The sequence below is a fragment of the Macaca nemestrina genome, chromosome 14 (assembly GCF_043159975.1).
Source record: "Macaca nemestrina isolate mMacNem1 chromosome 14, mMacNem.hap1, whole genome shotgun sequence".
NCBI classification, from domain to species: domain Eukaryota; kingdom Metazoa; phylum Chordata; class Mammalia; order Primates; family Cercopithecidae; genus Macaca; species Macaca nemestrina.
Genome location: NC_092138.1, coordinates 75925229 through 75941090, shown reverse-complemented (window position 1 = coordinate 75941090; position 15862 = coordinate 75925229). Strand labels below are relative to the sequence as shown.

General features: G+C 39.8%; 1 protein-coding gene across 5 annotated transcripts in view; it reads right to left on the bottom strand.

Moving 5' to 3' along the window:
• The window catches only part of LOC105481019 (solute carrier family 44 member 1), a 243524-nt gene that overhangs the window by 129141 nt on the left and 98521 nt on the right, over positions 1 to 15862 (bottom strand). For all 5 annotated transcript variants that reach the window (XM_071078099.1, XM_071078098.1, XM_011740264.3 and 2 more), the window contains one exon: positions 10688 to 10777. In XM_071078099.1, the coding sequence (XP_070934200.1) occupies positions 10688 to 10777 (90 nt within the window). The remainder of the gene's footprint in view (positions 1 to 10687; positions 10778 to 15862) is intronic.

Sequence of the window (15862 nt, the reverse complement as noted above, 5' to 3'; positions counted from 1 at the left end):
CTTGGATTGCACATAAGCAATACAAAGAAGTCCATAGGGAAACACTATTTACTACCATAACAAAACAAATCCTAACCTTTACATCACAAGATCATCTTTGAATTTTATTAATAATAATAATAGTAATAATATCAGCTTCCCTATACAGAACACCTGCTCTGTGCCAGTCTGTATACTCTTAATAGGTGCTTGTAGTACGTTATCTCTAATCTCATGATGAAGATTATGAACTGAGGCCTAGAGATGTTAAACAAGTTATCCGAGGCCATCAAAGCTAGTAAAGATCAGAGCACAGAATCAAACCCAGCTTCCCTCATTCTTTAGTTTCATTTGGTTGTAAAGGGGTTCCTTTAAGTGAACATCAGCAAAGGATGAAAGAAAAAAATTCAAAGAACAATAGGAACGTGGGTTTTGAATCATTATCGCTTCAGTGCAAGCAATACTTCTGTTTCCTTCCTGCAATAAAGCTGTATACAAGTCAAAGAATTACATCGTGAAGCACTGCCATGCTCTTAATATTGAAGACTGGAGGACAGTAATGCACTGGCTTTGTATACTGCAAAGGTCACTTCATTTCATGGGAATATGCTTCATCACAGTACTAAAGGCAAATGGTAGATACTTCAGAAGCACATCATGCTTGCTAAGTCAAGCATGCACTGACCAAAACAAAGCAATAAAAGCCTATGCTTGACAGCAAGCGACTAGCCAGAAGAACAGGAAGTAAAGTGAATCACTACTGATAAACTGATTGTATCTGGGGGTAAAGACTGAGGCTAAGAACTATTCTTGCAACCTGGTCATTAAAAGGTTACATTTTTATTATCTTTAGTAAACTGGCTATGAAGGCAGAGACTACCATTATTTAATTAATCACAGCCAAGTATCATGAGTAGTACTTATCTAAATAGCCTTGCTAGATCTAAGGCCTAGAGTGGAAAATACTATACTCATATGCAATTCCTCAGAGAAAAGTATTTCCCCTTTAAATATACTTACCTAAAAAGGCAAACAAACTGTTTTCTAAACAAGCCCTGCACTTTCATTGTGCAGGTAAGGGAGCTACAAGGAAAGAGTAGAGACCATAGCTACAGTCAGTAGAAACTTCTTGAAGCTATACTTTGTAAAAAAAATAGACTGAGAGTGGAGACTATCCCTGATTTGCTACTCACTAGCTTCAACTTTCTGTCTCAATTTACTTATCTGTAAAATTGAGATAATGAGTGTATGTAGCTCACTGGGCTGCTGTTAAGGATTAAATGATGTAATCCAGTAAAATGGTAAAAAAAAAATCTGCCTGGCATATAGTAAGAGCTTAATAAAGTCTTAGCTATTATAGTTGTTAGGTACTATTATTATAAGTGAGAATTTGCTACAAGGGAAAGATGGTGGGCTTCGGGGTCAGAAAAGCCTGCGTTGATCAATGGAATACTGATGACTCCATTTTCTTCTTGGGTGACCTTGGACAAACTTACTTAATTCTGTGCCTCAGTTTGCCATCTATAAGTTAAGGTTAAAACCACTTACCACAAAGGCTGTTGTGAGAATTACATGAGATAATACATGTTACATGTAAAGTGCATGTCTTAATACATGTTAGTCTCCTTCTGCCTCCAAGCAGCACAAACTGCTAGCGGTGGGGTTAGACACAGCTGGTCAGTACTTACTCATTCACACTCACCCTGTTGCCCCTCTCCCCCTCTCCTGACTCCTCCAAGGACATTGTAGGGCAATCAATCCCACCTCAGAACTTCAACCCAATACTAAGACATGGGAAAAAAATATTTAATCCTTTGCATACATATTTGCATATTTACATGTGTGAATCAGCATACCATTTTAAGCATATCTTTGAACTCCAAATTAGAAAGCCCTGTGCTGAGTAAAAACTGGAAAAGGAGGTAAGTATTAGGAGGTTTAATAGCTAACCTTTCCAATACTTTTTTTTTTAAGACAGAGTCTAGCTGTGTTGCCCAGGCTGGAATACAGTGGCGCGATCTTGGCTCACTGCAACCTCTGCCTCCCGGGTTCAAGCGATTCTCCTGTGTCAGCCTCCTGAGTAGCTGGGACTACAGGCATGCACCACCACACGCAGCTAATTTTTTTGTATCTTTAGTAGAGACAGGGTTTCACCATATTGGCCAGGCTGGTCTCGAACTCCTAACCTCAAATGATCCATCTGCCTCAGCCTCCCAAAGTGCTGGGATTACATGCGTGAGCCACCACGTGAAGCCTCCAACACATATTTTAACAAGAAGACTCAGATTAACAGTAAGGGAATGGACTTCGTATTCAGTAAGACCTGGATTCAAACCCTCACTCTACCAATTACTATCTGTGTAATTTTTATCTAATTACATACTTAGACTCTGTTCCCTCCTCTCTAACACAGAGTAATACCATCTATTTCACAGCCTAATGAGGAGAACTGAATGAAATAACACATATCCAGTCCCTAGCTGACTGTCTGGTACATGGCAGGTAATCAATAAATGGTAGCTGTTAGTGGTGAATTTGAATGGGAAAGTCAGACCAAAGAGGTTAACAACAGTAACTGGACACTAACAAAAACCCCTTCGGTTCTGTTTTAGAACAAAAATTTCTAGGGGGAACAGCGAGAATGTCAGTAATTTTGTTACTGTACAAAAATATTTTCAGACCACAATTACAACCTTCTTTCACTACTAATCTAGAATAGCAAAGTTGTTACATAATTAAAAGGTTACGTTCTTCTTTTACTTTTTATAGGAATTTTCTTCTTATGTTTGGTAAGTACATTGTGTTACAGATTCCTTTAAGTGGCTTCTGATTTCCTTTTCTGACTATTTTTAACAGTACTGTTGGACATGTGGGTTTTTTTCTTTATCATCATAAGCCACCTCACATCCCTCTCGGATGTAGGCAGGGGTATAAATTGTAAATGTTACATATATATGCTAAAATGGGACACTGACATATTTTCACATAGGCCACTTAAACTTCTTAGTAGCTTCCAGAAGTATTAGAGAGAGTGGAAAGCTGCCAGGGGTGGGGGGTGGGCAAGGAGAATAATAAGCTAATAAGATGGGAAGAAACCATGACTATTATCCTAGGGACTTCTCATATGGTACAATCACTGACAATGGGGAACTAGGCCAAATACAATTAAAAATACAGTATCTTTAAAAAGAAAAATTCTAAAATCCAAATGTGGGAAGCAATATAATTTCAGAAAGGAAACAATGTGGTACATGAAATTAAAGTGGGGTGAGAGAAACTTTACAGAATACACTCAATAATTTAATGGTTCAGCAGAGAGAGAGGGGAAAGGCATTCAACAGAAGGAAAAATCACATTAATGAAGCAAATGATAAGGGGATAAGGAAGGCTTTCATAAGCGTGGAGTAGGAAGCAATCTTAGAGAAAAAGTAAGACTATTAGCAAGGAAGAAAATCATGGCTAAAATGTTCAAATGAGTGAGCTATGGAAGTGCTTTCAGCACTGCTATTTTAAGAGAGAGAAGAGGAACAGACAAATTTATTCACAAATAGGAGGTGACTCAAATCAGATGAAGGCACACAGGGATGGTGGGTCAGAGGCATGACCTGGCAACTCATAAGTACCGACTGCCTAAGTGGGAGAAAGACAATTTGCTCATTAATGAACTGTGCTCATATTCCCTTCATATCACAAGGTCTAGTTGTACCTAAGTAAGGGCTTATGCTTAGTTTTATTTGCTATTAGTAAAAAAAAAAAAAAAAAGACACACTTTCATTTCACAAGCATGTTTGAATTGTATACCTAGAGCCTCTACTAAGTAACTGAACAAAGCAGAAGGACTAAATTTAGTTTTGAAAAAAATGGTCAACAAAAACATGTATAGAGTGGGTGGGAGATGGTATATGAATATGGCAAAATGTTTCAAAATAAAAAGATAGGGAAAAAAAGGAGTTCTGCTTACAGCCCTCTCCCCTGGAATTAATGAAAACATATACTGACTCTCTTTTTCTCAGATACCACTTCACCTCTATAAAGCCCATATCTCATCAGTGCTTGGGCTCAATCTTATAATAACTGATTTGTAAAATCTTGGAACAATTGGCTTCTGTTTCTCCTCTTTTGGGAACCTTAAGATACAGAGGGCTATGAGGACCCAGCAAACAGGGCAGGATTAGTATCCTACCCTAGAAAAGGCCTGATGCGGAGTGAATATTTATATAAACAAATTAAACAAAATTAATTATAAACTTGTGTCAATCTGTCAGATTCCCAAACTTTTTAAAACATGCAATAGGATGCGTCTCTCTAAGAATGAGGAAAGAAGAAGGAAAAAAAAAAAAACAGAATGAGGCCAGGAGCAGTGGTTCATGCCTATAATCCCAGCACTTTGGGAGGCTGAGGTAGGAGAATTACTTGAGGCCAGGAGTTTGAGACCAGCTTGGGCAACAAACTGAGACCCTGTCTCTACAAAAATAAAAATATTAGCCAGGCACAGTGGCACACGCCTGTAGTACCAGCTACTCAGGAGGCTGAGGCAGGAGGACTGCTTGAACCCAGGAGTTCAAGGCTGCAGTGAGCCATGATTGCACTACTGCACTCCAGCCTGGGCAACAGAATAAGACCTTGACTCTGAAAAAAACAAAATGATAGAAAGTCTAGGAAATAACCACTCAATAAGCATTTATTCTGCATATACAAATGCAAGGTTTATCCTAAAAGAACTGAAATGTTCTCAAAAGAGAAGAAAATAATGGGCATGACGGAGCGAAATCATAGGCTCAATTTCATGGGCAGCTAAAACAATGAAAAGAACACAGACAAGAAAGACTGAAAACTGACCCTCACTTTGCCATGAATACTCCTTACCATCATGAGCAAGTAACTTTTTATTCCCTGAGCCTCAGTTTCCTTATTATCACAAGGATAGAATTAGATGAATCTCTAAAGCCCTTCCTCTTCCAAACTATTATGTTTCTAAGGGAAAGCAGATACAAAGTGCAATTTTTAAGAATATACTTGTAGGGAGAGGTTCACACCTGTTTGGTTTACTACAGTGTCTGAGAATAAATAAAGCAAAACCAGATTAAAAGCAAACGAATTTAACTGAACTACATACTTCAAAATGGTTAAAATGGTAAACATTATGTTAGGTACATTAATAGGTAATTACCACAAATTAAAATAAAGAAAGGAAACAGACTTAATAGAAAGTCATTTGGATCAGGTTACCTTATGGTAATTTTTTGGCATATTGTTCTTCTTATATCTGTGATCCCAGCAAAGAACAGCCCACCAAACAGGTGACTAAATAGTGCAGTGAATCTCTCACTCTGTTCTGCATGCTCAGCAATAGTTAATGAGGTAGAAACATCATGCCCTGGGAAGTAAACCAATGCTATAAAATAGAAAAGGTCCTGCCATGAAAGCAGTCTGAAGGGACAAACTATGAGATGATGTCCCCTAAATCCAACTCTAGTCCAGATCATTCTCCAAGATTCCAACTCTGCATTTCCAACTGCTTCTCCTTACTCACAAATTCTACATGTCCACAACTCATTTTCTCATTCCACACTTCCCTTTCCTCCATATGCTCTGTCTCCATTGGTGGCACCACTTCTAGATGGCACACACAAGATACGAAGTGGAAGACTGCAATCTCCTCTCTCCGTGCTTCTGCCCCTCACCCTAGCTTCCTGAAACCACACTAGAGGAAGAGGTAATGGCAAGCGATTTGGTCAGAGCCTGAGATATTGATGAGACCATGTTTCACTGGCAAGCGAGGTTACTGTGTCCTACAGGTCCATGTTCTAAACAGCTTTTTCTGTTGTCCTCAATTCCAGGCAACAGAGTGGGGTCTACCTCTTGAGGCCTCTGCTTCTCCCTCTTCTCTTCTGGGTTCAGTGCTGCCACTATGTAATCTTAAGACAGTTACTAAGCTTATCTCTATGCCTCTGTTTCCTTCTCTGTAAAATGGGAATGTGATAACAACAGTGTATACTTCCTTGAGCAGGTGTAGGAGTTAAATGAGTTTCTATGTGTCAAGTGCTAAGAACAGTGTCTAGCTCACAGTAAACAGCAATAACTACTAGGGTAAGTAAGTTGTAGGGGATCTCTGTATCTTCTATTTTCCATGGTAAGCACTCTTGTTAGGGCCATCCAGCTGCCTCCGTTCTTGCCTTTGTGTGGTAAGCTGATCTGGGCAGATTTCATCCAGGTAGATCTCCATTCTCTTTTCTTCTCCTTTTCTGACAAACACCTCTCCTTGAGACAGAATGAAGTCAGACCATCCTAGATAGGAAGAAACTTCAGCCTTTTGGGCCCAAGCTTCATTCCACAGGTTACTTTTACCAGGGAGTAACTTACTGGGCATAATCAGGTATTTACTAATAAAGTGGTGCTTTATTTATCCATCCCACTCTTGTTTCATGATGTGTACAGAAACCGTGGTTGGGAACCTACCAGGAGCTGGGGTGGGATTTGAGCTGAGAAACCTATCCTGAACCCCCAACACAAGAACCTCTTAGTCATCCTTGATCTATCTCTCACTTGTCTGCAACACTGATAACACCATTGATAAATGTTATGGATCCAAATTCTTCAATCTCTCTCTTCTTCTCTTTTAGCACTTCTTTATTTCAGGTTTTTCACCTCTTATCTGGACCATTACATCAGCCCCCAAAGTGATCTACCTGAAACCTCTTTCCACCTTCCAAGCCATCTTTAACATTAGCTGCCAGGACCAGCTTTCTAAACCCACTCTTAACACTTCTTGCTCAATACATTTCAGTGGTTGATCTTCTCAGTGGTTGATCTGTACCTATAATAATGGGTCTCAACTTTGGCTGAACATCAGGTTTGCAGAGATTATATAAGAACCATTGAGGTAGGGCTGAGGAATTTTTTTTTTTTTTTTAGAAAAGATCCCAGCTAATTCTAGGCTAGGCACGGTGGCTCACACCTGTAATCCCAGCACTTTGGGAGGCCGAGGCATGCAGATCACTTGAGGTCAGGAGTTCGAGACCACCTGGCCAACATGATAAAATCCCTTCTCTACTGAAAATGCAAAAAGTAGCCAAGAGTGGTGCTGGGTGCCTGTAATCTCAGCTACTCAGGAGGCTGAGGCAGGAGAATCACTTGAACCTGGGAGGCAGAGGTTGCAGTGAGCCAAGATCGCACCCTGCACTCTAGCCTGAATGACAGAGCAAGACTCTGTCTCAAAAAGAAAAAACAAAAGAAAAGAAAAAAAGAAGAGATCCCAGCTAATTCCAATTTACAGCTAGGGCTAAAAACCACTCGTTTACTCCCTTAATGAAATACACAAATTTAGCAGTGCAATGTTACAAGTAATTTTTTGGAGCAGAGTAAGTATATGCCCAGTAATCCCAAAATAGTGATGAAAGTTCAAATGTAGAAGATAGCACTTAAGAAGGCTGAGAGTAATTTGCTTTGAAAAACACTCTAAGTTCTAGACAACTCAAGCATTAGAAAAACCTTGAAACTAAGGGAAGAAATAAAAGAGAAGTACAAATATTGATGAAGAGATGAACATGTATAAAGATTTAATGGTAGAGATGAGTGAAAGATGACAAGATCTTAGAATATTTAAGAACCAGACCATAGGTATCAAAAAACGAGCAAAAAGCTGCAAATAAAGATAGAGAATAAAGGTATGGTTTGAGTACCAGGCTGCAAGATTACTAAGAAGAAACAATCTGTAAGAGAAGCAGGCAGCTGGGCCACTCGATTAAAAGAACATAGCCAGAAAGTTCCAGTTCCTATTCTATCTTTGCCACTTATTTCCAGCAGTATATTCTTAGATAAGCTAATATTTAACCTTGCTATAGTTTGTCTATAAGCAGGGGATAAAACCTATTTCATAGTCATTTAAAAAAATTTAAAAGATACATATTTTGTGTGTGTGTGTATATATATATATATATATATGTATGTATATATATACACACACACACACACACACACACACGTACTAAAGTGTTGAGCATAGATTAATGCCCAACAAATCTAAAATTGTTTTAGATTTGTTTTAGAACAACAAATCTAAAACAAAACATTTTGTTAAATGTTTATTTTAAAAGTACTACAGAATGAAATCCAAAGAGGGAGAAATCTTCTAAAAATCATTTAAAACAAATACTCAGAAGCCAAAGAATGCTGAATCTCTGTTGTGCCAGTGAATAGAACTTTGAGATTTCCTTTTTTTTTTTTTTTTTTTTTTTGAGATGGAGTCTCGCTTTGTCACCCAGGCTGGAGTGCTGTGGTGCGATCTCAGCTCACTGCAAGCTCCGCCTCCCGGGTTCACGCCATTCTCCTGCCTCAGCCTCCTGAGTAGCTGGGACTACAGGCGCCCGCCACCACGCTTGGCTAATTTTTTTGTATTTTTAGTAGAGACAGGGTTTCACCGTATTAGCCAGGATGGTCTCGATCTCCTGACCTCGTGATCCATCTGTCTCGGCCTCCCAAAGTGCTGGGATTACAGGCGTGAGCCACTGAGCCCGGCCAGAACTTTTAAGATTTCTTATTTCTACATGGCAAAATATGATGTTAGCTCAATTCCATGAAGGTAATCCATTAAAAGAATCATTAGAAAACAAATAATGCTAATAATGCTATGCCAACATTTAAAAGTACACACAGTGGGTCTTAATTACCATCATACTGAAATCAACACTATATTAATTACCATTGCATTAAAATGTTTCAGTAAACAAATAACTCCTTAGTCTCAAGTCACTCCCAAATCAGCCTATTAACATTAATGATTGCACTTTCCTGACCTATTTTAGCACAGAAAATCCAAAGCACCTCGGGTGGCATGGTATATGTTTTTGTAAACAATTTTGAAAGGTCAGCTGCTATTTGTCTCAGGGTTACATTCAGGGAGCAAGGAAAGGCTGTGGACTAATTCTGTTATCAAAGAATCTTTCTACGGCAGCATGCAGTGGCTCACGCCTGTAATCCCGGCACTTTGGGCGGCCGAGATGGGTGGATCACCTGAGGTCAGGAGTTTGAGATCAGCCTGGCCAACATAGTGAAACCCCATCTAAAAATTCAAAATTAGCTGGGTGTGGTGGTACATGCCTGTAATCCCAGCTACCTGGGAGGCTGAGTCAGGAGAATCACTTGAACCTGGGAGGTGGAGGTTGTAGTAAGCCGAGATTACACCATGCACTCCAGCCTGGGCAACAAGAGCGAAACTCCGTCTCAAAAAAAAAAATTTTTTTTTCTCCACACGCTGCATAAACATTCATGCATGTTATATTTCAGCTGCCATTCCATTAAACTAAGTAAACTTTTGAGCAATATCTTATAAGTCATTAAGTTAGGAGACAGGTATTTTGACCTTTCCTAAATATCCTAAATTTGGTGAAACTATGCTTTTATCTTTAAAATAAATACTCCTTATTTTACTGGATTTATCATATCTCATTAAAATGTATTGCTTTCTTTTCCTTTGCTCAGAGGCAGAACTGGTACCTACAATTGTGCCTATTAGCCAAGATTACAGTTGTTCTGTGATTCACAAATGGCGCTGGCCTGGTGGGCAGTTAGAGGAGACAAACAGCAAGATTTTCCTAAAGAAACTCTATAAAAGGTATAGTAAGAAGGGGGTTAAAAATACACATGAGTAAGAGCAAGGCTGCCTGAGGTAGTGTAATTGCATTTTGAGTTGTAGAAGACTAAGAAAGAGAGAGCAATAATGTGTCTGCAGAGTCCCCTTGAGGAAGAGGAAATGGGGTATTAGAAAACAGCATTGACATGGAAGTGAACAGACCTGGGCTCTGTTCCCAGCTCTGTCATGAACTAGCAGTGTGGCCTTGGGATAGTCATTTCCATCTCTGAGTTTGATGTTTTTAATCTGTAAAATAAGGGCGATGGACCAGATGAGGATTTCCAAGTCCTTTCTATTTCTAAATATCAGTCCGCTTTAAAAATAGCAGTTTTCTATCTTTTTTTCAGCCCAGCACACTGGCAGGAACTCTAATGCCACGGAAGTCTGTGTCGGAAACTCCTGTAGGGCAGAGTGAGTATGCAACTGAATGTGCACACTCCGAATACCTTGTAACAGCAACTCTGCTCCTCCATTCTCTATACCCATTGGAAAATCACCAGGTCCCTTGATCTCTAATCAAAAGATACTACTCATTACAGTAGACCCAGCAGGCAGCAGGGGCCATTGGAAAACCACCAGGTCCCTTGATCTCCAATCAAAAGATGCCACTCATTACAGTAGACACAGAAGGCAGCAGGGGCCTAGGACGGGCAGAAGGAAGAAGGAGAGTGAGCAACCAGCCTCCCATCTAGGAAGAACTATGGAACACGAAGTCTCTGAGAGGAACTGACTGCCCTAAAGATAACCAACAAGTTGGTGTGACTGGGTTGGGTGAATACGTGGGGCTTGTGACTCATGGTCACTGTTTTGCTCACCACCCCATCAAGATCACCATTCAGAGACTTACGTCAAATGATTTGTTTTCTGAAATGGTCTATTGAATGGCATATGAGTCCCAGCTGCTCCTTAATTTGAGCTCAGTTTTCATATAGAAAAACAAATCAAGGGTGACACAAAATACCACTGAACTGTATAAGGACTTGTATATTCCACAACAACTGCCCTCATTAAACCAATTCCTCATCATTCCCTTGGATCATGAGTCCAGGTTCGGACCATCTGTGAGAGTTTCCTTACCATCCCAATGCAGAAGAGGATGAAGAGCAGTAGCCATGGTATGTCTGTGCAGCTACGGTCCTCCAGTGGCTTCCATTCTCGTTTGGAGCTCTAATTGGAAACACAAAATAAGAGAGTGTTAAATGTTAAGTTTAGTTAAAGTTAGAAGGGTACAAATACACCAGCTATAGCTAAAGCCCTTCTTTGCCAAACAAGTTTCTATTGAACCTTTAAGACACAACTCAAATATTTGTCATCTTTTCTGTGACGTTTATGCTAACCCCCACAGCAATAACTCCACTGGCCCTACTCCCACCCCTCTTCCTGGCCAGGGCCGGTCCTGAGTTCATTGCTTTTTTGGTACCTATATTAGAGTTTTTAGTGGGCTAAATTGTCATTCTTATTTGTTATGCTGTGTCCCAGCAGATTATGAGTTTCATAAGGGAAGAGACCAGGCTTATTTCTCAGCATGTAACATGATGCCTGAGGGTTCATAATATGTACTCAGTGAGGGCTTTTTAAAAATGAATGAATAAATGAATACACTCTTCCAACTTCAGTCTTTTTTTTTTTTTTTTTTTTTTTTGAGACGGAGTCTCACTCTGTAGCCCAGGCTGGAGTGCAGTGGCCGGATCTCAGCTCACTGCAAGCTCCGCCTCCCGGGTTCACGCCATTCTCCGGCCTCAGCCTCCTGAGTAGCTGGGACTACAGGCGCCCGCCACCTCGCCCGGCTAGTTTTTTGTATTTCTTAGTAGAGACGGGGTTTCACCGTGTTAGCCAGGATGGTCTCGATCTCCTGACCTCATGATCCACCCGTCTCGGCCTCCCAAAGTGCTGGGATTACAGGCTTGAGCCACCGCGCCCGGCCCAACTTCAGTCTTAATACTAGCTTTTTCTTTGTGTGTCCAGACGCTAAACTTAAAAAAAAAAAAAAAAGTTAGAATGTGCTGTTTGTATATATGTTCTCTTCTAGGAAAGATGCCCATCAAAATAGATTCCTATTCAGGCTGGGCCCAGTGGCTCACATCTGTAATCCCAGCACTTTGGGAGGCCGAGGCGGGCAGATCACCTGAGGTCAGGAGTTCGAGACCAGCCTGGCCAACATGGTGAAACCCCCATCTCTACTAAAAATACAAACATTAGCCGGGCGTGGTGGTGGGCGCCTGTAAGTCCAGCTACTCGGTAGGCTGAGGCAGGAGAACCACTTGAACTCAAGAGGCAGAGGTTGCAGTGAGCCAAGATTGTGCCACTGCACTCCAGCCTGGGCAACAAGAGCAAAACTCCAGCTCAAAAAAAAAAAAAAAAAAAAATAGATTCCTATTCAGGGGTAGATTTTTCTAAATCAAATAAAATTCAGGAAGAAAAAAATCAGTTTTTATAGACAGATCTGTGCAACTCCTAAATAATCCATGTATTTTCATTTTGTTCCTAGAAAATGTTAGTTTCTAGATCAAACACAAAGAATCCTGAACTACAGAACTAGCAGCATTCTAAAAGTTAACTTAAGTATTGACTGGAATTCCAATTGCATTTTTTTTTTTTTCTTATTTCAATAGTCTTAGGATTTCGGGTCAGCTCACAAATCCCTTTTAATGGAAATCTAACTGAAATAAGCCCCCTGAGCTTTCTAATGAACAAAAATCCCTGAGTCTCACACCCTCTCCTGGAAAAAATAAGCAGCGAAGGGAGAAAGAAGGTATCCTTGGGAAACCTATGGGAAAGGTTCCTCTGAGAAGGTTGAGGCCTCCAGTGGCTTCCATGACAATATCCAGGAAGCTATTCGGAAAAGGCTTGTCAGGAGGAAAGGGCACCAGCAGGAGGGGGCTGGAGATAAGGGAGCCCTCTAGTACAATTAGTATATATAGAGTGCAAACAGGCTTAGTTCTCTCTCCCTCTAAAACCATAGTATTGAACTATGTATCTTTGATAACCTGATGAAAACTACAGATTCTTTTCTTAATATGTAAGCATAGGCCGGGCATGGTGGCTCATGCCTGTAATCCCAGCACTTTGGGAGGCCGAGGCGGGCGGATCACCTGAGGTCGGGAGTTCGAGACCAGTCTGACCAACATGGAGAAACCCCGTCTCTACTAAAAATACAAAGTTAACTGGGTGTGGTGGTGCATGCCTGTAATCCCAGCTACTCAGGAGGCTGAAGCAGGAGAATCACTTGAACCCAGGAGGCAGACGTGGTGGTGAGCCAAAATCACGCCATCGCACTCCAGCCTGAGCCACAAGAGTGCAACTCCGTCTCAAAAAAAAAAAAAAAAAAAAAAGTAAGCAGATATTCACATGATTTTCATAAGAATTTAGGGAATTCAAATCCCAGATTAAAAAACACAACTTTAAAATATCTGCCTATCAACAATGAGGGCAGAGAATTTGAGTTAAAACGATTTCTTCCTAACCCCTAAAGTGTTAACCAAACAAATGCTTTGTTATTGCCTTACACTGTACAATTGTTATGAACAGAACAAAACAAAAAACACAACCAGTTAGCTTGTTCCCAAACACCCACACAGAAAACAAAAGAGCACTAGTTAGTCATGGAAAAAAACCTTTCCTAAGACTCTAACTAGCATTAAAAACCAAGAATGAGTAGGCAGTATTTTTTTCCAGAGCAATGCAGCACTGTGGCATAATAGATGAAGGACTGGTTCTCTCCCTGGCTCTGTCATTAGTTAGCTACATGACTTTAGATAAATTGCTTCATCTCTCTGGGTGGCAGAAAAGAGTTAGTTTGGATCTCTTAGGTTCCTTCCAACTCTAAAACCTATGATCAGGAATGCACTTTTGTTGAAACTGTTATGACTGGAAAAAACTGCAAAATAATTTGACTTAATTCTCTGTATTATTCATACAAGAATGCCTGTATTGTGGTCTGTATTTTGGAAGACAGTTATTCACAGTGTGAATAAAGAATGTTTCTTTGTATTAAATAATTTCAGTCTTGAATAATACCCATTACAGTAAAACTGCTTCCAAACACAGAATTTGGACCCATCTTTGATACTCATTATATTTACTCTACGGTAATTTATAAAGCAAAAGCTACTTTGAAATGCTATATTTATTTGTCTTAATAAACAGCATGTATGGGGAGGGAAGAAAGGGGAAGGCCTCAGGTTGTTTGAGCAGTTTCTTTATCTCCAACTATTTTCTTAGTATTTTTACCTTAGACCAACATTCAGTTCATTAATGCCTAAATTTTCATCTATAACATAAAGAGATATTTCATTCTTGACCAGCAAAATACAAAGATTCAACATCTCAACAAGTCCCTTCAACTTGCTGTGGGCCACTTCTGTGCCAAATACACGTTCTCTCACTGGGAATGAGAAGTGGAGCGAGGGTAGGACTTATATATAAAAGATGTTGACAGAGTCTAAAGCAGAGTGGAAGAACAAAAATGATCACCCTCACTTGACAAAGGAACACTTAGCAGAGGAGGGGTGGCTTACTTCACAGGGATGTTCTGAAGAGTAAATGGGAGCACCTGTCACCCAGCATGCACTCAATTCTCTGTTACTACTATTATTCATCAATACTTTTCAGTTAACCCTCTCTCTATTATTAAAATATCCTTTTACCAAGTGAACTTTCTCACTAAAAAGGATATAAAGAATAGTAAACTCTTTTTCCCTTATACTTACTAAAATTTTGACTTAATGGTGGCATATTTCATTTTAGCTGCCATTGTTAATGCCATCAGTTATTGATTACTATTAATCAGACATTAGACGCAAAGCTTTACACACATTATGTCTTCTACATTCAAAACAGCTGATGTAGGTGTCGTGTGTATTTCACAGATGAGGAAACTCAGGCTCAGAAGTTAAATAATCAGCCTAAGGTTTCATACCTGCACCATCAGTCTTTGACCCCCCTCTGTGACTCCAAAGCCTATTCCAATAAGACTATTTTTTATTTGCACTAGTTAGTAAAAAGCAATAACCTCAATTAGTTTCTCCTCACATTGAAAAATTTGGGAGCCAACTCAATAATTTTAAATCCTATTGGCACAGGGAAAGCAAGTGAGATGTGTTATGAGCCATGAAGTTTCTCAAGTGAGTCAGAAAACCCAAGAGTTGAAAATTTTTAATAATTCTTTAACAGATTTATCCAAGTGGCAACAGGATTTAATGCTGTCTGACCTAGCAAAAGTAAACTGTTTTGCAACAGCACTTTTTAAATGTGATTTTACCCCTTTCTCAGATTCTACATGAGATTAATACCAGGCTTTCAGTACATGTTAGGTCTCTCCCCTTCACAGGATCTTGCAGTTTAGGAACTAAATAGTACCAAAGTAATCATATAATACAAGCCTTTAGTGAGAGTGATTAAGACCCAGAGAAGGGAAGGGGCTTGCCCAAGGGCATACATTTATATTATCTATGACCGCATTTGATTCCTAAAACAATTCTGTTAATTACTATATACTCCTGACTTTTCTATTTTATAGATTAGGAAAACAAAAATCAAAGAAAACAAGTGGAAAATCTATGTCTGAAACCTGAGTCCTCAAACTGTAGCAGAAAAACAGAAACTATAAGACAGGATCCAGGGATGCTAAAAACAAACAAATAAACATGGTAACAAAGGTGAAGAATGCCTTTCTCAGGCTTATCAGTGTACTAAACACAGACAAGGAAAATAATCGGTACACTCAAAGACAGGTTAACAGAAATTATCCCAACTGAAACACACACACACAGACTCAAAATTTAAAAACCAGAATAGAGCATCCAAGAACTACAGGACAACAACAAATGATGTGGCCGGGCGCCGTGGCTCAGGTTTATAATCCCAGCACTCTGGGAGGCCGAGGTGGGCGGATCACAGTGTCAGCGGATCGAGACCATCCTGGTTAACACGGTGAAACCCGGCCTACTAAAAATACAAAAAATTAGCTGGGCGTGGTGGCGGGTGCCTAAGGTCCCAGCTACTGGGAGGCGGAGCTTGCAGTGAGCCGAGATCGCACCATTGCACCCCAGCCTGGCGACAGAGCGAGACTCCATTTCAAAAAATAAATAAATAAATAAAATAAAAAACAAATGATGTGACATATGTAATTGAAATCCAAGAAGAAGGCAGAATGAGGCAGAGGAACTATTTGAAAAAAATAATGACTGCAAATTTTCCAAAAATAATGAAAGAAATCAAAGCGCAGATCCAAGAAGTTCAGAGAATCCCAAG